The sequence below is a fragment of the Agelaius tricolor genome, unplaced genomic scaffold (genome assembly GCF_023055355.1).
Source record: "Agelaius tricolor isolate 1412-34295 unplaced genomic scaffold, bAgeTri1.0.p SCAF_2, whole genome shotgun sequence".
Classification (NCBI taxonomy): Eukaryota; Metazoa; Chordata; class Aves; order Passeriformes; family Icteridae; genus Agelaius; species Agelaius tricolor.
In genome coordinates this window covers 33,308,703-33,332,389 of record NW_027269262.1, presented here as the reverse complement: position 1 = coordinate 33,332,389, position 23,687 = coordinate 33,308,703, and the positions used below count along the sequence as shown (strand labels likewise).

The 23,687-nt window shown below is 36.7% G+C and overlaps 1 protein-coding gene across 8 annotated transcripts in view; it reads left to right on the top strand.

The window, feature by feature from the left end:
* The window catches only part of ANKS6 (ankyrin repeat and sterile alpha motif domain containing 6), a 40,425-nt gene extending 17,654 nt beyond the window's left edge, over positions 1-22,771 (top strand). For 6 of the 8 annotated variants that reach the window (XM_071455545.1, XM_071455559.1, XM_071455568.1 and 3 more), the window contains 11 exons: positions 2,235-2,445; positions 2,917-2,966; positions 3,969-4,172; positions 5,965-6,130; positions 6,766-6,935; positions 10,521-10,710; positions 12,105-12,221; positions 14,104-14,171; positions 15,442-15,558; positions 16,468-16,564; positions 21,996-22,771. In XM_071455545.1, the coding sequence (XP_071311646.1) occupies positions 2,235-2,445; positions 2,917-2,966; positions 3,969-4,172; positions 5,965-6,130; positions 6,766-6,935; positions 10,521-10,710; positions 12,105-12,221; positions 14,104-14,171; positions 15,442-15,558; positions 16,468-16,564; positions 21,996-22,045 (1,440 nt within the window). In that variant the 3' untranslated portion in view covers positions 22,046-22,771. Of the gene's footprint in view, positions 1-2,234; positions 2,446-2,916; positions 2,967-3,968; positions 4,173-5,964; positions 6,131-6,765; positions 6,936-10,520; positions 10,711-12,104; positions 12,222-14,103; positions 14,172-15,441; positions 15,559-16,467 lie in introns of all 8 variants that reach the window. The other 2 variants (XR_011683957.1, XM_071455553.1) reach the window with 2 other exon arrangements.
* The last annotated feature ends 916 nt before the right edge of the window (positions 22,772-23,687 follow it).

Genomic DNA, 23,687 nt, shown 5'->3' with positions numbered 1-23,687 from the left:
AGGTGTGGCTGTGAGAGTGTGTTACCTCTACCCAGAAATTCTACTTCTCCAGTCAGGCAGAGGATAAATGACACTAGGCATAATAAATGGAGTTTTCCACACCTACATTTTTTGAATTCCCAGCTGAAAGGTCACTTTGAGCAGGAACCCTTCCCTCCTCTTATTTGATTTTAACCCTTTCCTCCCAACAGCCTCAATACCAAAGTTATCCCTTTTCCATATGCAAAAATTTTATTTCCTTTTTTTTTTCTTCTTGCCGGTTCTTCTTCAGTGAATTACACTCTCAATGTCAGTATTAGAGCAGTGTGAATTACCACATTCAGTTTCTTCTCTAGATTAAAATTGTTTGAGGGCAGAGATTTCCAGTTCTCCCCCTTAATCTTTTATTCCTAGCATTTTTACAAATGTGTAAGGTATTTCTAAAATGGAAACACCATTTTTCTAGTTCTTTGATACTATTGCCTTCTCCCACTGCTGCTAGATTTCAGCCTTTTTATAGACACTATTTTTAACCAGGAATGAATTTTTGTTACTTGAATTCCTCAGTCTATTTAAAACCCTTTATTACAGCTTCTGTACATGTGTGATGTGGTAGGGATATATGGAGAGGCTGCAAACTCCTACAACAGCAAACTAAAAACTCCAGCGATCAGACCATCATACTGTGAACACCAGAAGACAAGGTGAACCTCTCCAGTGCCATTACTTTCTTGCCAGAGAGCAGTGGTTTTTGTCTGGTAACATAGTGGCTGTATTTACTCTGTTTTGGGGTAGTTTGTGGTGTGAGTGTATATTTGGGGAGCAGAAGCACTGTGGGTAGGAGTAACAGAGATGATGGGCAATTAGAACTGATCTTTCTTACAAAAAGCAAGGTAGCTTCAGTGACCAAAACCAAGAAGTGCAAGCACTCTCTTTTGTAAACTCATTGTAGTCTATGTTAAAACTAGATGAACTTCCAGTTCCTTTTGGAAAGTGAATAAATGCTGATCTGTGGGTTTTACTGCTTTCTCAGAGCTATTTGTCTCTCTTGCCTTTTTTCATCAGATCTTTGTTGCTGAAAGTAATGGAAATCTTTATTAGTTGTGACACGAAAGAGAGACAGAGGTCTGAGAACTCTATACATTACTAATGCTCTGTGCAGATCTAAAATATTTTTAATGGTCTTCTGCTACAAGGATTAATATGTAGAAGATAAGTATAAAAAAGTTGCAAAGACATGTATCAGTGAGTAGTTGAAAAATATTAAATGCCAAGAAGAGAGAAGAATATGATGGTTGTTATATGGATTTGCTATCACTTAAAGCTACCCTGTTGAAATGTTGTTACTTTAACATTAGTTTTTTAAAAAAGTGTTCCAGAAAGAGAAGGAGAAACTTAATAAATAATCAGAAGGTACTTACAATCTGATTTACCTAGAAGCTACATAATTTTTGGTACAAATGGCATAGGTTCTGTATAGTCTAGAAATTATCTTACTGAAGATTTGAAGCAACTTGCACTGTCTGTAAAAATGTGAATATTTGAATAAATTTTATTTTGAGCAAAGTCCTTTTGCATAACAATTTCCATATATGTGATATGTGTATGGATGGAGGTTATAGGTACATAGTCCTAAGGTTTAAGTTGTTTTCACAGCTGCTGTTTCCTTGCCTTCTCTTTTTCAGTTTATAGTCTTCCCAGTCTGGTTAAATTATCTATATAGCAGCACTGTATGGATTGTGGATCTTTAGTTTGACAGAAATACTATCAGAACTCTTACAGTTTGTCACTGGTTTTGAAAATCTTGGCGAGAAGCTTTGATGCAGATAACATAAACTCATATGCACACCTCTAAAAAGCGTAAAATAGAGATGCCATTCCTTGATTCCAGAGGGAGTAAAAATTGATGGTGAAATTGGAAGTTAATGGGAAAATTAAGTATTTTCTATGTAGCTGCAAAAATTCCCTATTCAAATTGCCCTAATATTTCTATCTACTTTGGCCTTCCAGATACTGTTGAAAAACATTTTAAAATATTTTCCAGGTGAAAAATAAGGGAAGAGATAATTATTTCACATGCAAATTACACTGAAGGATTCTGTTGGTAACTGCGAACCACTTTAACATTGCTTTTTAGCTTATTTCAAAAACTCCTTGGTGAAATTATTGCTTCTGTAAGGATTGCTTAATTATACATCTCTTTTCCTTTTTCCTTTTAGTTGGAATTAAATTGTTGTGTCTTCTTTTCAATCTAGTCCTGGTGGAGCAGGATGTCCAATCGATTCCGCAAGCTGAAGTTGACTCAGACATTGCGCCATGGATTTCCTTCTAATCAGTTTGTGCCTTTTCCGGATGAGACTGAACCATCATTAAATTCCACTATAAAAGTAGCCTCACAGAGTGATACAGACATGTCTGGAAACCTTGATGCTGCTGCAGCTTGGAACACAAATAACAAAGCTAGTGGTAAAAGCAGAGTTGTCTTGTGGGAAATGAGTTCTTGTGGGGTGGTCAGGATGATATTATTTCTGATTTATTGGTTTAGTTCTGCTTTAGCTTAATATAAGTGAAAAAATGTAATGTATTTGTAGTCTATAGAAAGAGAGATTTTTGTACTCATTGTTGATTATGCTGAATGCAGTAGCATTTAAGCAGGAAAATACTAATCTAACCATGTTACTGTTCTTTAGTAAACACCAATAAATTAAGACCGGTCACTGAAAAGTGTTAATATCTTCCATAAAAATCCCCCACTGTCTGCAATGCAAAGTAAGACTTGGCTTAACTTTAGCTGAGGTGCATGAGAGTGTCACTGGAAATCCTCATACTATGTGTGTACTGAGGGTTAAGCTGTTGATTGTTTAAAAACAATGAGCTAGCCTTAGAAACAGAAGTAGAAACATTTAAACAACAAAACATAATTTATGTATTTTTCAGGTGCAAACACTGTGAAAGGAGAAAAGGACGATGAATTATTGAAAACTATGGTATGTTACAGTGTTTTTGGTGTTTCAGTCTAATTCAGAGGGTCATGTAGCTTCCATAATTTTTACAGTTTTTTGCCTCCTGTCCAAGTCACTTCTAGAAAAAGAGCTTGTTTGTAGTCACTAGACATGAACTGATTGGCTTTGATGTACCAGTAGTTCTTAGACTAGAAAGTACTAAAAGTAGTGTGATATGGAAGCTGTACTGACCTCTTTCAAGAATTACCCATACCTTTGCTTGATCAGCAATGAAATAGTAAAATAGATGGAGCAGCTGCTTAGTTGCTGACAAGTAGTATGAAGTGAGGAAAACATGGATGGAACATGGTACAATGGAGATGTGAAATTGCTAGTAGAGGCAACCATGAAATATTTAGTTTGGGAGGTGTATTTGTGTTACTCTGTTTCTTCTTTTGTTATGCTGTAGCTTTATATTCCCCTGCAGCTTACTCCCTGGTGATGTCATTAAATTCGGCTGGTTATTATCTTTATGTTCTTTTGTAAGAAGTTCGAGTTCTTTTGTAAAAACTTTTGATATGACTGACTGACAGAACTCCAGGGAGCAAAATCAGTTGAGGTGTTTTTGTCTCTTTCTGCAGTACACATACAGCAGGAACATGCAGTTGCTCACTGTTTACAGTCATCCTGTATTCAGGACTACATTTTTATTTCTTTGGAAATTCATAGTTATTCTTGTGAAAGTCAACTTGAGCAATCATTAGCCCAGTGAAGGAAGAGACATTTTTCTGCCACTTAATGAGCTATATTCATTACATCAAATGAATAAGCCTAATACTGAGGGGTGCCATGATGTTCATTGATTTCTCTATTGTTATTATGTGTTGTACTTCTCAAATAGTACTTTTCTGTCTCATTTCTGTTCTTTTTAAATGAGTTTTCATCTTTTTGCTTAACTTAATATTTTGAAGCTACATCACCAGGTCCCAGTAAACTTTCTTAAGAAGTGACTCTTCCCCCACCCTCTTCTTTGTTCCCCTTTGTCAGCTGAGGAGTAGTGCTCCATTTACCAGGCTGCCCAGTGATAAGCTGAAAGCAGTGATACCACCTTTCTTACCACCCTCAAGCTTTGAGCTTTGGAATTCTGACCGAACCCGACTCAGCAAGGATGGCAAAGCTGAACAGATGAGAACTGCCTGGCCACAGAGAGCAGTCAAGCATGATTTTAACAGCAGTGGGAATTCTGATATAGTAAGCAAACTAAATGTGTATGAAAATACTGTGTTATGCCTTGGCCTTGTTGACTGGCGAGCCACTCTGTTTCTGATTAGAAATTTCTTTTAATCCACTGTTTCAGCAATGGCTTGTCCATTTAAGCAGTGCTGCTTAGGAAGAGTGCCCATCTGTATGGAAGGAGCATAATGAAACAAAAGTTCTGTAGGAAGTGCAACAACTTTGGTTTGGTTTTGGGGGGTTTTTGATTTTGTTTGGGTTTTTTTGTTTGTTTGTTTTTTTGGGGGGGTTTGGTTTTTATGGTTGGTTTTTTTGGTTTTTTTTTGCTGTTAACCAGAACCACCAACAGTGTGGTAGAAACTGCCCTGATTTGAAAAAAAGACCAGGGACAGTAGAAAAGAGTAAAAATTGCTCAATTTTTAGTAACCGAGCAGGAGGGAAGAAATATCAGTAAGACCAATATACAGATAATATTCTGAAAGATTAGCAATAGATAAAATTGTAGCAAGTAGTCATCAAGTGGACTTGAAGGCACACACCTTTAAATTGGAAGTACTGTAAAACTGGAAAAAGTCTTGATTGTTTCTGTTTTTTTATAGAAGGAGCTTGCCTGATTCTAAATGTTTTCAGTCAAAATGCAAACCAAGAGAAAAATAGGTGGTTTGAGATAGGAAATCTTGAGATAGGAAATAAAACAACCTTGACAGACTTCTCTTTCATAGCTGGAGAAAAAGGAGAAGTGCCTCCTCCCCTAACTGTAGACTGTAATAACTAGATGTAGAGAAGACCAGTCCAGAACTGGACCGGTGTTTCAATGTCAGTTCTAGACATGGAACAATGAAGACATTTAGGAGGAATTTTTTTCCTCTTTCCTTTTTTATAGCTAGCCTAATACCAGTAGAGGTGATTTAGGTGGAATAAGGCAGAATAAGGAAAGTGACATAACAGGAAGGTATGTGTTTATCATCCCAAAAAAGATGGTTGTAATAACATAGCTGGATAACTGGCATGTGTATAATGTGAGGAACAGGGAGAGTAGGAGAGGACTAGCCATCAGTCCTTCTGTGAGGAATGAAGGGTCTTGCTGAAGGTATAGGAAGGAGAGAAAAATTAAGTCAGAGATGGAAGAAGTGATTTGAGCAACAGAATAAGAAATGTGAAAAAGCTGAGCTGCAAAAGGTCATATTGCAAGTGGCTGGCAGTGGCTAATTGTGTAAAAGCAAAAGAAATTAAGGAGAATGTGGTTGAGGATTTGGGTAGTGTATAGCTGGATCAGTAGTGCCTCACTTAATACAACTCAATAAAGTGGTGCAGCTGGCTATTTATATTGCAGGGAATATAGAAATGCAGCTGGTGGAGAGAAAGTCTATATCACTTCTTGCAGCTTAGTTAGTAAGAAACAAATATATGATGGATGGGAAGGTGGTAGCTGTTTTGTAAGATGGGAGAGACAAAGCCAGGATTCTGCAGGAAAGAAATTTCACGTTATAGTTTTTTTTTCTTCCCTACTGTGTATATCATATCTCAGGTGCATCATATATTATGCTCATTTTTGTTGGTCAAAGATTAAGAAGAATTAATGGCTTAATGTGATGTAATTTATTCCATTGAATAAATGTATTCAGTATATATATATTTATATAGGTATATATTCAGTATATATGTATATGTAGAATAAGATTCTTTCTGATATCCCCTTTGTTCTTCAGTGCAAGTTTCAGAACTTGGGATAAAGAAAATAGCAGTTGAAGTTTGCTCTTTATTTTTCTCAATCAAGAAAGACCAAGTTATTTTTCATTTTGTTTTCCAGACATCTGTTAGCAAAGTTACTAGACCAGTCAAATTGCCAACATTTGCAAGAAGACCAGCATCTCCTTCAAATTCCAATAACTTCAACCATTCTCCCCATTCTTCTGGTGGATCTAATAACATTGCAGGAATTAACAGGCATGGAGGAGAACTGCATAACAGATCAGGTACCATTTTTAATAAGAAAGTAAGTTCTATCTGATTCAGTTAAAAAATTAGTGTTTGTGATGATGGTAGAAGATACTAAACCTTTTCTGAGTGCTCCTACCATTGTAGAAGCAAAACTTCTGTAAATTTAGTGGACACAGGATTGGATTTCAAATACCTACATAAGGGAAGAAGAGCCTCATGTATGTTACAGAACTCTCAGTGGTCAGCCCATCTCAGGCAGATTTTACTGGATTCATCCGTGGTGGATCAGGTGGATGCTGGTTCATTGCACCATGCACGTCATGGAGATGACTCCTATGCCTGTTGCTTACTTTTTGTTTGAAATAAAGAACAGTTTTCAATTAAAACCAAAGCTGCACGCATTGTACCTAGTAGTTGAAGACAATATGGTGAAGTGGCTTATGAAAACTGTCCAAAGGTATGAAAGTCAGCTCTGTGTGTGTATAGACAGGGCTGGCTTCCCTCTTCTGCTACTGATTTCTGTTCTTTATTCTGGAAGCTGCTGGAGAGATCTTGCAATTGTCTCATCCTTCATCCAGTCAGTTTTTAAATGAAAGTGAATGTTTGAGAGTTAACAAACATTTCAAAATTATGATTTCCTTTACTGGGTTTATTCTATTTTTTGTTCTAGGTGGCAGCGCAGATAATGTTTTGTCTCAGATTGCAGCCCAAAGAAGAAAAGCAGCAGGCTTACCTGAACAGAAACCTAGCCAGCAGCACAGTCCAGTCCAGTCAACTCCTTCATCTACTGTGTCGGATTTGCAGTGTGCTCAGATTGTTGGCAATGGAAATGTTGTAAAGGTAATGGGAAATATAAAATTTTGCACTCCAGATAGCTCATATCTCAGTCATGGGTGTCTGGTGCACAACATTGCACAGACAAAAAAGAATGGACACTTGTTATGTTAGTGGAAGCTTTTCAGCTCAACAAACCTTACTTTTAAGTGCAAGTCCACAGAAGATGAAACCTAATAATAAAACATGATTTTACTTTATTATTAATTTCACTCTGTTAAAAAACAATGTAGTGCTTGATGTTTGGGTTGATCTGCACTATTACGGTTTCTCATTATTTCTTTCTATGGACCAGATATAGTGTTTTATGTTAGTTATTCCTGGATTTTACCCTGAAGTGGTATAGTCGGTCTCTCCAGCTATTTTCCCTTCAAAGGCTCAACCTGAATGCAGAGTATGACATAATTTGTACCAGGTGACCACACACAGGTGACACATTTGTACCATATGGTGACCACAGCAATATGCACATTACCAGTCTGCTCCACTGGTGTTATTTTTAAACAGTAGGTCATCACCAAAGTCAGATTTTGCTCCTGAGGCCATACTGTCTGTGCTGACTCACCTATCAATTCCCTGGAATAGCTTTGCTCTCACGACCTGCACATTTTTGCGCACATATTTGAAGTTCTTAACTGCTTTGTACATTTTTGATGGTTAAGATTTTAAATCTTCAATATCTGCAGAGACACAAACTAGAAAGCAGCATCATAACAGAAGATGTGACACACTATTGAGAAATTGATGGGTTTATTTTCATAGAGAAACATTGCATTTCAGAGAGCAAGAGAAGGAAAACACAAAATTTGGGGTTTATGTTCTAAATGCCTGATATTCTGGAAATGTTAGAATATGTGAGCAAGATTTCTACAACTTTTGCTTATGTAATCTCCAAACAGCTTGTTTTGTTTTGCTTTGTTTGCATCTTTCAATGAGATTCTTCAAATTTTACTTGAGTAAACAAAAATGACCAGAGTATAAAATTAATACTTTTGCAGTCTCATTCTGTGATGTCTCATATAGCAACAGTACACGATATTTATATTTAATCCGTACATAAAAATGATAAATGAAATTGCAAAGTTGTTCAGAAATTACATGGAAATTTCTGGATGACAAAAATCAGAAAAAGAAAAGGTGCAACTACCAGTGCTGAAACAGTTTCCATGAATAGTCACCTTGTCTCTGATACGTCAGACCTGATTCTGGAGGAGCTACTGGTTGCTTTTAAAAGATGAGATTGGGAGCTAAAATTTCTAACTCAGCTGGACCACCAGAGTCTGAGGATTTATACCAATTTTTTGGCATATGGTAGTCTTTCCTCCCTTTCTATCCTTTGTAATTGCTCCCTGAGTTATAAATGATCCATCTCTTTTTCCTGTAGACAAAACCCCTTTATCATCCTCTTCCCTCATTAAAGTCTTGTCTGCAGAGCAGCTACCAAATGCTTTTTCTTTCAGAGGTGGTCTGGCCAGTATGTTTTAATTAAACTCTCAGCATGTCCTCTCAGCTTGTTTTTAACTTGGAAATAATTTCCAAAGAGCTCCTTGTGTGCCCCCCAAAAGTCTAATTTTTCTCCAGTTATATTGATCATCCCACCAAGAGATAATACCTGTGCCTGTGAGCTTTGGGCTGCAGATTCTGTGACCTTTTGTTGCAACAATGCTGCCACTAAGAAGTTTATCTACTGTTTCCACTCACAGTGGGATACATTAGGGGATAAAAGAGTAGTGAAGTGTAATGTGCTGCAGATCATCTTCTGGAAAGGCTGTTCTTTGTACTGTTGAAAAGATTTTTAAACAACATTTATGCCACTGTTTTGGAAAGCCAACAGCTTTTTCAGTGCTCTTGATTTAGATGTCTGGACAAGTTTCCTTCTATCCACCAGTAACAAAACATGTCATAGTGTAGATCTCACTATAGATATTAATGTATCACACAACTGAGGTGATTTTTGGAGATTCCTGGTGGGAGAATGCAGTCAAATATAGATCCACACTGGCTGCTAAGGCTAGCAGTGTGTTATTGTAATCAGCAATGTAAACGGTGGAAATGTAATGTCTGTATCCATTGAGGAATGGCTTGTGTTCTCTCATTAGGATCATGCTGTCTAAACTTGGAAATAGCTGATCTAAAAATGCAGTAATATTACACAGATCAATTTTGCAAAACTTCCCCATGAGGGGTGAGATGGTGCAAGCTTTAAAGAAAAGAAAAAAATGAATAACATGTTACAGGATGATGTAATTTAAATAAATGCAGACAGTGTGCCAGGGAGGGATGACCATTCTGCAACACAAATGACCAATAACAATTTAGATGGAAATTTGGGACAGAAAGTTGAAATGAGTTCATGATGCTCTTCAAGGAGCTCTCAAGTTTGTATCATACTACATTACTTCCAGTCAATTCAGTGCAGGGCTAAGTAAGTATTACATTCTGACATAGGGTAGAGTAATTGAAGAATGTTACCACTCAAATGAGTTTTATCTTTTAAATCTGCATCTTTTTCATTAACTAGAAATGTTCCATTTATGCCACAGCACAGAAGCAAAATTGTAAAGACAAGAACCACTGTCATTCTCATTTCTTGCATTGTTACCTGGATCAATTTTTTTATCAGTTTGTTGTAGTAGCCTGAGTGACAAATAGTATTTAAACTCTGAATTCAGGAATCCAGTAAAAAATCACTTTCTTTTTGGGTCATACAGTGCAGACATCAAAATGTTTATGTAGATCAAAGAATTTAGGAAATGAGGTGCATTGATGGTTTTTGGGAAAGTCTGTTGATATGTGTACAAATATATATATTCTACTACCCATTTTTAACTCATGTATTTTCCTGTTTTCCATGGCTACAAATATATTAAATATTTGCTAATTTATTAATAAATCACTTGAGTCCTGTTAGGTAATAATAAATTTGAGGTTTGGCTGGAAACTTCCATTCCAGTTCAGCAAGGGGTTTAATGCACTCAGAATTGAATTTGTGCTTGCTACATGTTTCTGGTTAATCCAGCATGAAGTGCTACTTTAAATTAGCATCTCATATGTGTTGAAAATCTTTAATTGAGACTTAAATCTATGAATGAAAATCCCTATTTTCAAGTCAAAGTAATTTACTTTGTTTCTGCTATTAAACTGTTTTTATTTCTAATGCCAGTTTTACTTCTGCTTCTGCACATTCCAAGGTAGGTGGGGAGGTGAGTGAGAGACTGTGTGGTGCATAAGTGCCACCTATACTTAAACCAAGATAGTCCTTTCAGAAAAAGAAAAATTGTAGTGCTTGTGGGCAGTATTTCTTCACAAGAAATAATTTTCTTGTTACAAAATTACAGCATTAATAAATGTATTTTCTTTATAATTTTGAGGAGAGAGACTTTAATCTGGAATAAAATCACTATTGCTTCTATTATTTTAATATAGAAAGCAGAAAGTTTCTATATTAAGAAATGTCAAGCAGAAACTTCTGGTTGTGACTACGTGCTCTCAGAAATGATACACAACTTAAGTAATGTTGAAGCATCATGTAAAAGTAAACATTTTTGTGATTATTCTTTAACTCAAATGATTATGTATCATTAACTGCAGCAAAAACTGGAGATGAACAAAAGACCTCCATCTGGGACTTCATCTACATCTAAAAGCACATCCCCAACCCTCACACCTTCTCCATCACCTTCCCCATCTCCAAAGGTCCAAAACGCAGAGTCTTCTGTCTCTTCTTCTCACAGACACGCCAAGAGCAATGGCTCCAGCAGTGGTACTATTACAGAGGATGGTGAGTAGCTCACTGCAATTGCAGATTAATTCATTGGGAATACTGTGTGTTTAAAGCTATAACTGCCCTGGACTAGTGTGTATCTTCATGAGAGTGAGGTCTCCCTTCTTTCTAGAAAATATATTGTGGTGTTTCATACAGTGAGATTGATGCTCCTGCACTAACTGCCTTCTTCTCTCCCAAAACATGTGATTCTTTCCATTTACAGAGAGACTGCTATCACCTCAAAGCTAGCATATAGGTTGGCCACTCTTAAGCGGCCACATTTTCCCCCTTCATGGCTTAAGTCCTGTTTTCCACCTTTTGCTGAGGGTACAAAAGGCACTTTCTCCACACTAGATTTTTTTTATTAGTAAATGCAGAGAAGCACATCACTACAGAGATATATTTTTCATCCATAGCAAGTCATAGCTACATGAAGTTAAGAGCTGTAGTTGAATTTATTTTTCTGAATCGTGAAAATAACCTTATTACAACCTCTTTTTAACTTAAAGTCCTAAGAAAGAATTGTGGTGTTATTACTTTTCCTGTAAGATTAGTATCTTTTAAATTAGACTTTTAGGTCTAGATTACAACTTTTTTAAAGTCATTTACTGCATTGGAAACAGGGTATCAATAACTTTGTTTTCTCTTGTAAATATCTCAAAAAAAGTGAAGAAAATAACATGACTCAGAACCTTTTAAATAAGGAATGGAGGCACTTTGTACTATTTTTGTTTTTTCTGAAATTGTCTCTATTGATTTTGGTTTATTTTCACTTATGCCAGCTTTGTCCATTAACACTAATTCCATTTGACACTGAAGACAGGTGATACTTGACCTTCTTTCTGTCCTCTTCTTATGGCTTAGCTGTAACATATTCTAGTGACTTCTGGAGCAAATCCTTTCATGTTTAGTGCCATTTTATAATGAGATCTTGATAACATAAGTGTTGCTGATTTAGAGATGCATAAAAGCAAGAGAGCTCACTGCTGGATAAAGAAGCAAATTCCCCAAGCCATCAACTGCTCTCATCTCACTCAGTGAAGCTCGCTTTTGTGAAGGTGCACTAATGCCAGGATACTTCTGTGAGTGAGTTCCCTTATAGCAGAGGTTGTTTGTCAGAAACCCAAGTAGCTCTGAGTTCATTGTGTTTGTAAGCTTTTCTAGTTAAGTGCTTTTGTAGTTAAGTGCTCCTTTAATTCAAGGGCTTCTCTTACTGATGTTCTATTCAGCAGCAGCAGTACAAATGCTGATATGCCAAGCAGTAATCAGAAGAGTAAGTACAGAAGGTCTGTAGTGTTAACTTTTCTTTCAATTGAACTTAAATGAGTAAGAAAATTGATTTACATTGACTGTTACTGTGAAGGAGCAGTAGGCAGAAGCATTCAGAGGTGTTCTTTGTTTCTTTTTAGGCAACCATTTGGTGGACCATCAACAACTTGGCACTATTCTGAGAGCCAGTGATGTAGAGAATTTTGAAAGACGAAACCATGTGAGAGTAAAAGAGGGCTCTGAAAACTTGGAAAAAGGTAATCTTACCTTACTACTATAGAACAGTATGAAAGGAGGTGCTAAATAGGAGTAACATGGCAAAAGCAGTAAGAGCTCCAAGAACCTTAGCTTGCTCCTGGCATGGAGGTAAGGAGACAAGGTAAGTGTAGAGCAAATGGAGTGGTAAAGTACAGGACAAACATGTTAAACAAGAGTTGTAAAACTGAGAGGTTTCAGGGATTTTTCAGCCTTAGAGTAACAGTACAGGAACTGGAGAGGGATAGAGGAAGAGAAAACATGAAGGGCCTACTCTGAAGGCATTCTTTGTGTGTCTGAAAGGTGTTTGGTGTTATAGTTGTTTATGACAATAAGAGTTCAGACACCCTGAAAGTTTCTTCCCATATCATGGCCTACAGTTCTAATCATGCCAGCATGATGAAAAATGAATAGGGTAACTAACAACCTATAAGAAAAGGCCATTAACAATATACCTAAGAGTCATCCAATGAGAATTCTCTTTTCTTTCGAGAAGATGATATTCTTCATCAAACAATGTAGAGAAGTTCCCATGATAATTTTTAAAACTGATTGCATTTTCCCATGGATTAATGTCAGGGTACTAAAGCTTTTAGTCTGAGAACGTGTCAACTTTTGCGAATCATGTTGGGCATACCAAGTTAGTTGAATTTAAAGTAAAAAAATACCCAACAAAACCCTAGCAGAAAATAAGACTTAAGTAGAATTTTTCTCTTCAGTTGTCTGTGGACTCTCCTATGTAAAGAAGTCTTCCAGAATAGTACACAGAGGTGTGTTTATTTCAAGGTACTTGATGTCTTTGGAGAAGCTTAGAATATTCATGAAAGAGATTCTCTTTCATGTTTCTAGTGATGATGAAAGAAAAGGGAAAGTCAAAAGACAAAGAAGTGAAATAAATGAAAGTGAAGTATATTTGGTAATGGACTAGTAGTGTCTTTAAAATGAAAGTGAGTTTATATGCAGAATATTAAATATAGTCTTGTTTTATAATGTATAATTCATGTTCTTCATTTGGACTCTGACTACTTAGTTTAACTGACCACTTAGGTACTTGAGGGGAAAAAACAGTTAGTTACTTGTGACAGCAAAGTAATAAAAAGAAAACGTTACTTGAGACACGTAATGTGTAATTAACAAAGGTAATGTCAGGTTATTCTGAAAGTGCACTTATGCTCTTTAGCTAATCATATTTTAAATGTGTGGGAAGAGTCACTGTCAGGTCCTGCAACATTTAATTTTCTTAGGCTTTTAGAAGAAAGACAGTATTCAGAGCTCTTAGCCTTGGAAGGTGGCCTTGTAAAACGTAAATTCTGTCCAGCTTTCATCTTAGCTGGACTTCAGCTGTCCTTGTTCAAGGTGTCTGGATTTGGGCACATAAAGAGAAGAGGGTTCAGAAAGACCTGTGCTGTATCAGTGTTTTGAATGAGCAGGTGTGTGGTTGCTTGCTCTACTCTTTGCCTTCCTGGATGATGACATAGAAATATGCCTTTCAGTTCCTTGCCTGCTTGAGGAGTTCTGCTGTCTAACCTGCACAATCTGGATCAGCCATCTGGGGCCAAGCACCTGCATTTTAGGCATTGAAGTGCCTTAGTTGCCCTTACTGGTTTGGTTTTGTAAGATCCTTTTAATGAGGTAGAAAGGGCAATACAACGGTGTTTATCCTAGCAAGGTAAGACTAGATGGAATTACAGTATATGTAAGTAGGTGAGAACAGAGTAAGCCAATGTTTCGATTTCTGATGGAGAATAAATGGGGTTGGTTTTTTCTTGCCATAAATGACTATGGGAAATATAGGCTTAAATATATATATTCAGTTTATAATGCTGAGATCATTACAATATTTTCTAATCTATGGAGTTGACTTTTTTTTTCCTGTTATTACAGATGAGCTGACTGGCATCCTTAAAAAATTGTCACTTGAGAAATATCAGCCTATATTTGAGGAACAGGAGGTATGTCTTTTAGAAAAGATCTTTTACTGTTTTAATGAAAGTAGGGTGTAAGACGTTGCATCAGATTTGTGATCCAGAATCAAGTTCTACAACCAGTCCTGGTTGCAGAGAGAACCTTGAAACAGGGACCAAGTGGTATTTGTGGCATTCTCCAGAATAATGTAAATAGCAGAGCTTTTTACACTTAACCTACAGCTTTTCTATACATAGGGTTTTTTTTCTCTCTGTTCTTACACTCTGCTTTTTCTATATATGTCTGTATCCAACATGGCTAAGCAGTTCATAGGACATACTGTATCATCCCTGGAATCACAGCTGGAACCTCATTTTCAGAAGGAAAGCAGCAGGGTGTGAGTCACTGAGATAGCTGCTTTATCTTCTTTATCCACTGTGCATAAGCAGTAGGAGAATTAAAGTGGGGAGCGTAGGCATTGTGATAGATGAGAGCTGTGACATTGAGAGGTTGCTGAAGGATGCAATGACAGGAAATGTTGCTGAAAATAAGTAAAATTAATTCATTATAATGTTTAAGGCAGGATCAGATGTTAACAAATACTGTGTGTTTATTTGGTCAAAGAAAAGGGTCGTGAATGGACATGCACTAAGTTGACATTGCTACAGAGATCAAAATTCAGCACAAGCCTACACAATTTAGCTTCATCACAATAGATTGGGTTATTGTTGTTCCTCTGCATGATAGGCAACGGAGGATTGTGTAGAAATTAATATATTTATTGTGGAAAGGTTCTGTCAATATGAAAAGTTTCAGATGTTTGTTCTTATCACAACCTTACGGATATGTTGTAATAATAAAAGCTGTTACCTGAACAAAACTTAGACTTTCCTTAGAAGACACAAGAAAAGTAAAACACAATATTCTAAGTTCCAGAAATACTTAGGGGGAAAGGGTGAATAAAAGAGAGAAACCTTAGGTTTATTCAAGTAGCTGCTACTATAGGCAGAGGAAGACTATAGTCTCTGTGGAGACTATATATTCTGTATTAATAGAACTTGATGAGAAAAATCCATTAAAATTTTAGATGTACTATCATGATTAGTTGAATGATTACCGGCAGATTAGAAGCCTCACAAAGTGTGTACCATTTGGTGCTGGTAATCCATTAAAAATTCTTTTAGCACAATATTTACATTAAATCTATGCAATTATAAAACCCAAGAAACCACTTTTAACCTGTAGTAATGAATCTTCACATAGGTAAATTTGTCTTACCTTTTTTCTTTTATTTCTTTTTATTTTTTTTAAATGCAGGTGGATATGGAAGCTTTCCTCACACTTACTGATGGTGATTTGAAAGAGTTGGGTATTAAAACGGATGGATCAAGGCAGCAAATTTTGGCAGCTATTTCTGAACTGAATGCAGGAAAGGTACATTTTAAAGTACTGTACCTAGTAAATTATTTCAAAGTTTCTTATAAAATTAATACAACATACATTTTGAAATTCAGTTACAGATGTTAGTTAGAAAAGCTAAAATAATTTTTTCCAAACTTAGTGTTTCATGTATTTGACTAGTAAAAAGTCTTCCTTTGTGGCATTTCCTGTTCTCTTTCAATAACTTTCCTAGTCCAGTGAACAAGCTACTTGTAAATATGAGCAATTTTGCAGTTTCTGAATATTGATTTCAGCAGTGCTAAAATGAATCAATCTGGCTGCATTAGTGCTGCTAGGAAATGCAGTATAAGAGGAAGGGTGTCCTTTGGTTAACGTAAAAGGTTTTGATTCCTCTGTGATTATGTGAATAGCTTTTCTCTCATTTCTTACACTTTTATTGCCTTTGAATTTTATGTCAACATGAACTAATTTGCTAAGAATGGTGTACAGTAAACAGTGCTCTTGCCAGAGGGATTTTATACTGGAACATATCTTTGATTAGGCTTGCTGATGCTTCTCAGCAGCTTTCTTAGATTTGAGGCCCTTTCCCTCTCTGATAGTGGGAGTTCAGACAAACAAAACATAAAGACACTTTCTCTATGTCAGTATCAACAGTAGTGATGAGGCTAAAAATTAGGGGAGGTGGATGATGTTCTGTACTAAGATATGCCATAAAGATAGGAAGAAAATAATAGAAATGTTTCTATTGTTGTCTGGTACTTTCAGGAAAAGATTACTGCAAGGTTTTCTATGTATGTCTGTAAGGTAGGGATTTGTTATTATTTCTGATAGTATACTGAACATAGACACATATATTTACACATTTGTTGTGTACTCTTAGTAAATTCATTTTTTAAACAGAAATTTAAGAATACCTTATTTTATTTTATTGTTCTTTTACAGGGTCGAGAGAGACAGATTTTACAAGAAACTATACACAACTTCCACTCTTCCTTTGAGAGTAGTGTTAGTAACACACGGCCACCAGGTCATTCCCAATGTAAGTAGCACCTGAAATTAATGAGAAAATGTATTGCAGGTTGAATCACAGTATCAGTTAGGTTGGAAAACACCTCTGAGATCATACAGTCCAACCTATGACCAAACAATACCATGCCAACCAGACCATGGAAATGAATGCCAAGTCCAGTCTTTTCTTAAACACCTCCAGGGATGGTGACTCCATCATCTCCCTGGCAGCCCATTCCAATGTCTAATCACTCATTTATTGAAAGAAATCTTTCTAATGTCCAAATGTGTGGATATTTTATTTAGTACTGGCTGGAAGACAGAATGTGACAAACAAGACAGTTAGCTGCTTTCCTGGCTAATGATGTGTGTCTCTTGCTGTGACTGTAGAGAAGATTTCAATATAAAAAGTAGAAGTATCTGTAAGATGTTTATGCACCCTTCGCTGCTATCTGAAATGAGGATAAGATTTTTGTTGTGCACTACTAAACACAGAAAATGGATGTAAGTATAGCAGACCAGAGTATACAGTATACTGTCTATAGTGTCTTTATGTAAATATGTAGCATCAGTGGGAGGTGTTCCTGTATGATATATAATTAACTTTAGCATACTCTTTATAGGAGACACTTTAGTATGACCAGGTAGAATAAATAAATTCAAGATTTACAATTTAACATAATGATTTAGGCAGCTATGTTAATTATATATTTATGTATGTATGTATTTAATTATTTTGCATAGGTGATATTTTTATATGATTATCTATAAAAAGATAATAATATAAATGGTTTCTTTATAATCATATAAATGGTTTCTTTGAAATACATGTATTCCAAGCACCAGTGTTATCTGCTAGCCAAGCTGGAAAAACTGCCTTTTAAAATGTACTGTCTGTAACCAAAACATACAGGAAGGTGTTGCTGACCTGTAATAATTGCATACATTTCCTGCTCTCAGATATAAAAACTGCAAATCTCTGTCCTGCCAGCCGCCTGAAACAAAGGCAGATATTCATCTGTTACTCCAGATTAAAGCATAGGGTGTAACCTATTCCCACATGTACTTCTGTATCCATGTTTTAGTAGAAACAACGAAAGCCATTGAATAGCCTTGTGAAGTTCAACTGTGTTAAAAGTGCTTCTTCTTCAATTGTTTATTTTGCTGCTTTCATCTACTCACAAAATAATTTCATTTGTTGAGGGGCTATGCTAAATAATTCAGGTATATATGCTTTAGGAAACCTTAATAATGAGCTAGTCCCAGTTGTTCCAATCTCAGCCAGCTGCATTTCACTAGATATGTAAAAGCAGGTGTTAGCTGTTGACCTACTAATGTCTTGGGGCAAACTGGGAATTGCTGGGGTAGTTAGTGAATGTGGGCCACTTCCAGTATTCTGTGTAGTCTGCTTGGCTGAAAGCCACTATCAGGTGTCTCTGTATGCATTGTGCAACTTTCCATTCTCAGCATAGTCAGCATGTGTGGGAACTTCTGGATGTCTCTTGGTAACATCCCAGAGATGAAGAGCCTCTTCTGTAGGTATGACTAGGTGAGCAGAAGCTGTTTGGGATTTGATTACATGGTGCAAAGAACTGGAATTACTCAAGAACCAAAGAAGCATAGAGATGTAATGTAGCTCCAAGCAACTTGTCTTGAAGACATAAAAGGACAAGAATGGTGGCTCAGAGCTGGGGAGAACATCCTTTTGTAAGAATGGAGGCAACAGTTACTCCTGTTGAGCTTTTGACAAGAGGCTGCAAGAAGGCTGCCATCAGAGATCTGGCTTTTGGATTTTTGTGTATGAGAGCTCCATGATACAGATTTGGCTGTGAAACAGAAACAGAAGCACTAACAGAGAAGAGGAAGACAACATGTAGCTAAAAGAAGTTTCTGCACCAGGTAAGCTGCTTTTTATTGTAAAAAGTAGCAGTGGAATCCTTATGCAGTCTCTGGAACTTGAAGTAATTTCCAGGAAGGTGTAATATTTTAGAGCATAAGAGCAGCTGTACTAAGTCAGATCCAAGGTCCATACAATTGTGTTCAACTTTTTCATCCAGTTTCATCTGACACTGATTTGAAGAGCTACTTGCTTTCATTTGCTGTGAACTTGCCATGTCCTGACTTCTTTTGCTTCATCATACTGGATCAGAAGATACAGTGAGCAGTTGTTTCCTCTTCACTGCCTCCATGCCACTGATGATTTTACAGATCACTGTGATGTCCTTCTTCATTCATGGTTTTTTTGAGGGGAAGGCTTATAGGTTGCTTTGTCATTCCCTGTACCATAGGTTTTCTAACCTCTTTTCCTTTTCTGCTGTTATCTTTTCAGACCTGGGAGATACCAGCCTAGCATACAGTATTAAATATGTAGGCATATTATGGATTTGCATGACAGACAGATGTTTGTTTTTCAGTTGTGTTCTCTGCTTTCCATTCTCTTGCTCTTTCCTAGTTACTTCTGGTACTTTGCTGTGTTGGCTGTCATTGAAGACTGAATTGGTATTAATTCAAATTACCTCTTACAACTCAGCTGATCTACTGAGTTTGAGCTCACAACCTATAATTTTATATAAACACACATGCATCATCTTCTCCCTTTGCCTTACTTCATATTACTTATCTTCATATTACTTATCTTCATATTACTTTATCTTCACCAAATTTTGTCGCTATCTTATTGTTTAGGCACAGATGTTATATGAAGTCTTTTTGCAAGTCTTCTGTTTACCTATCTTTTTATTTACATGGATAACTTAAGAAGGCTTTTCTCTTCACTCTGTGTGCCCTTTCAAAATCATATATTGAATATACTGTTCATATCCTGAATATCCTCATGCAGTTGTCTATGAAACACTAGTGGTGAATCTCTCTACTATGGAAAAAAAAATCACTATTTACTGCAAACCTCTGTCCTCTGCCTCCCTAACAGATCATTTGTCCACACAAGAAATTTTATTTTTACTCTGTGGGCTCCTTATTATCTTAAGGGCTGACCTTGAACCTTGTGAAATGCCTTGTCAAAATCCAAGCATCAAATGGACCTCTTTAATCTACAAGACTGTTGGCACCTTCAAGGAATTCTAGTAGGTTGGTGAGGCAAGACTTCAAAAATCCCTTCTTGACTGTTTCCAACAAAATTTCAGGTTGTTACAGTTTTTACTAATCTGGTTGCTATTACTGTCCAATTCACTGGTCTCTGTTTCCCTACATTTCCAGTTGAACCATTAAAAAGATTTCCATCACTGTTACCACCTCTCAGTTATGTGACAATATGAACAACAACCTGTGTTCTTTACAAAGCAGTTCAGCTGCCTGGTCCTTCTGCTTCTCTAGGACATCTGCCTTAAAAATTTGCAATTACTTGCTTTGTGTATTTGTTTCATATTCTTTTTTGCTAGTACTTCAGGTTAAGCTGTCTTGGACTCCCACATAAAGGTTTCTGAAATGGAATCCTTCCACCCCACCCCATGCCAGGGACACTAGGTTGGGCTGTGTGAATTCCTTGCTCCAGTCCTTGCCTGACCTGCATAAGGGAGAGGAGTGTAAACGATTCAGAGGTTACTCGACCTCCAAGCCATTAGGTTTGGAAGCACCATGTATTCTGAATAGGCAAACAGTACTTGCATGGGGAATATTGCCTCCATCTCTTTTTTTTCATAGAAATTAGTTGGTCATTTTTAGAAAATACTGATAAAATTATTCATTCCAAGAGTGAACGTTTTAGCAGGTTTGGACACTTTGGTGGTTTGACTACTATTACATCTTGGAAAATTGACAATGCACCCTGGCCATGATAAGAGAAACTACTAGGAAGACACTGCTTCTTTATAGCCCAGTGAATGTGTCCGGCAAAGAGAAAATTACTGTGCTGCTTTGCCATTTAGAGCAGATAACCAGCCCATGGAGGCATGAGGCTCTGTGGAACAAAATGTCTGGATCCTTTGTCTGGATTCCAGCTTCAGTGGAACAGCAAGTGGCAGCATGAAGTCCAGCTTTCTGAGAGAATGGGATTTAACAAATAATATTATCCCAGGAAGAGTTTCTGTTTGTGGTTTGAGGTGACCTTAGAGGATTCTAGTAAAAAAGAAAATTGGACTTTCTGAATGCCTAGTTGCCAGGACTAATTGTTTAGTTTATTTTGGGGGGCTGTGTTAAGATTCATGCTCCTGTTAACTGAGTGCAATCAAGAGGTTGAACAGATCTGGCAGTGGTCAGCAGGTTAATTGAAACAAACAACACCAAAGAAGACGGAGTTGCATTTCAACACAAACTTGCCAAATCAGAAATGAAAAGCTGAAAAAAGGTCATGTGAATTCATATGAAAAAGAAAAGCAGGGGGTGGGGCGGGAGAAAAGCAACTGAAATAATTTCCTTCAGAAGAGTAGACGTAAAATCCTATGTGCTAGTTATTGTAGTTATAATAAATGTGTAAGGAAGTGTTACATGGTAAATCCTCTGATAAAAAATGGAAACACTTCATGGAAGTTCCCTTGCCCATTTGTGGCTTGCAACAGAATTTGCCATTTCTACAAAAATTACATGAAAAATGCAAGAGAGCATCCAAGGTTTGTACTCAGAAGGACACAATCTTTTTCTGCTAGGATATTTCTTAAACTCATTATAAAAACTCCCATTAAAATTGGTTGGAGGTAAAGCTGACTACCAGTTAAGTTTGTTTGCCTTTTAATGCCAAGTTTATTGAAATGTCTGAAAGAGAAAGATCAGCCTTGTCTTTTAGTACAGGCATCCAACTGCTCTCCCCCATCTAAACAACACTTCTGAGAGGTGGGAAGAAAAGAGAAAATCCAAACATCTGGTAGTGGCAATGAGCAAAGGCAGGAGAATAAACTGAATATTCTCCAGACAAAAGTTTAAATGAAGAGTAGCTATACCTAGGATGAAAAAAGAATATGATGCCATGCAGTCTATAGTTAGTGGAAATTCTGGTCCTCCAGTTTCTTTTCACATACTATAGTATATTATATATATTGATAGATACATATGTATCTGCAGATACAGAATTGTTTGTGCATTTACTTTTCATTTTCGGATTCAGACTCAAAAATATCCAGTGGAAATTATCCAGTGGAGGAAGTTAGAGATTAAAGAGAGAGAAGTAAAAATAGGAGCAAAATCAATACAGACTTGCATATAAAAATCATACAGGATTCAGATAATCCCTTACTGGAAAGGTGCACATTGAGAAAAGAGGGATACTTGAAACTTTGTGGCAGTAGGTGACCTTTTCACACATGAGTTTGACTTTTTATACCTTCTCCTTAAAGGAGATGGCTTAAGATGAGTAAAATGAATTACAGGATCAAACTGTTAGATACTGGTATAACGTGTACTTTGGGAAATGTGGGCCTGTTTCCAGTAGTTGTGGAATTACTCTCTTGTTTACAGTTGTGAGTCTTGCTGATTACAGTTTTTCAGACTTCTTTTTTTTTTCCCTCTTACAGCTCCTGGCTGCTCTTTAAAACCACAAGAAGCCGTTTCTTCTAAAAGGTAGCTACTGGAACAAAAGCGGTTTTTATTTTTTATGGTGAACCTTGGCATCTGACTAAGTAAATCCATACAAATGAAAATTTGAAAAGTTAATCCTGACTACACTGACATAGGATTTGCTGCAGTAACATGTTTAAAATACAAAACCAACAGAAAGGCAAAGAAAATAACAAAGAGATTGCCTCAATAGTTCAACCTAAGTGTTGAATTGTTCAAGGCATCAGTGGTCTGAATTTAAGAAGAGCAAAGTCAGAAGAGCAGGAAGAATGGGTGAACGTGCAAGAAGATGGATGTTCCATTCCTCTCATGCCCATAGATGAAGAACCTACAGGAGACCAACATGGGCACAAGTCAAGAGGAACCAAAAGCATGGACGAAGGCAAGAAGGACACCACAAATTGTGACCACCTTCTACATGGGGAAATACATAAGCTGAATATGCCTCTTTTGATTGGATACAGATAAAGTAGTCTAGATTGAAAATGTAATGATTTCATGGGAAGAAATACAAAGGAGAAGTAATGCTGCATTCTTCAATAACCAAAATATATTTTATCTACTCAATATTATGAGGTTAGAACAGCAGTAAAAGTAAAAACAAAATACCTATTTGTAAAAACAGCACTTTATTTGAGTAAATGCATAATCTGTCACCAATATTTAAACAGAAAGAATGTTGAATTATTTTATATTGATGACTATTTTTTTGAGAATAAAACCATTTACATGATATTGGCTGGGGTTTTTTTGAATAGTAACACTAGCATATCCTTAAAGATACATTTTTATAACTTGATTTTGTAGCAGTTTTGAAATGAAAGTTATAGTAATTACAAGTAAAAATAATTTTCTGCTTAGTAAATATCATTTTTGTTAAGCAGTTAAAATACAATTCATCAGAAGCCTCTGACACTATATTTATCTTTCTGAAGACTCAAGTACTGCAAGTAAGGGCAAGAAGATCTTGGAGCTCCAATTACCTGAGTGCTCTCAGTATATAACTAAAGATTTTACATTTCTCCATGCTCCTGACAGCTCATGGTTGCTTTTTCTGCCTTTGAGAGGTGGTAAGTTTGAGACAGAGTCCTGTATTGTGTGTCTGTGTGTCAGGGCTGGCACGGGCAGCTCTTTAAACTCTGCTGTAGGCAGCGGAGGTCTGGTGGGTACCATCACCAGGGCCTCAAAACCCAGTATCTCACTGGGCGAGACCAGAAGTTTGATTCAGTTGTTCAGACCTCCACTGGCATTTGCCAGGCCGTAAGGCATCCAAAGCACCCAGAAAGGATGCCAGACATGACACTACATGAGGGTTACGATCAGGTTATTCATTGCAGCCACTTGGACAAAGAGACCATTCAGAGATGGGGACTGTAATTTCATTGACTTGTCCTGATTTGTCACAGACTTTCAAAGGTGAAAGCTTTTTTTTTATTCCTGTTTACTGTTCATTTTCTGTGTCCTCCTTTTCAGTTTAAATGAAAATCTTTGTTGGCAAACTTTGCTTACCTCATAATGAAAAGTGATACCTTCTGGGTTTTACCAAAGAAGAAAATCCTACAAAAACCAGTTTTTGTTATGATTCAGTCTAGTGTTATAGGCTTGACTAATCTGGAGTTATTAGCCTAAGATTTTGCTGAGGAGTTCTG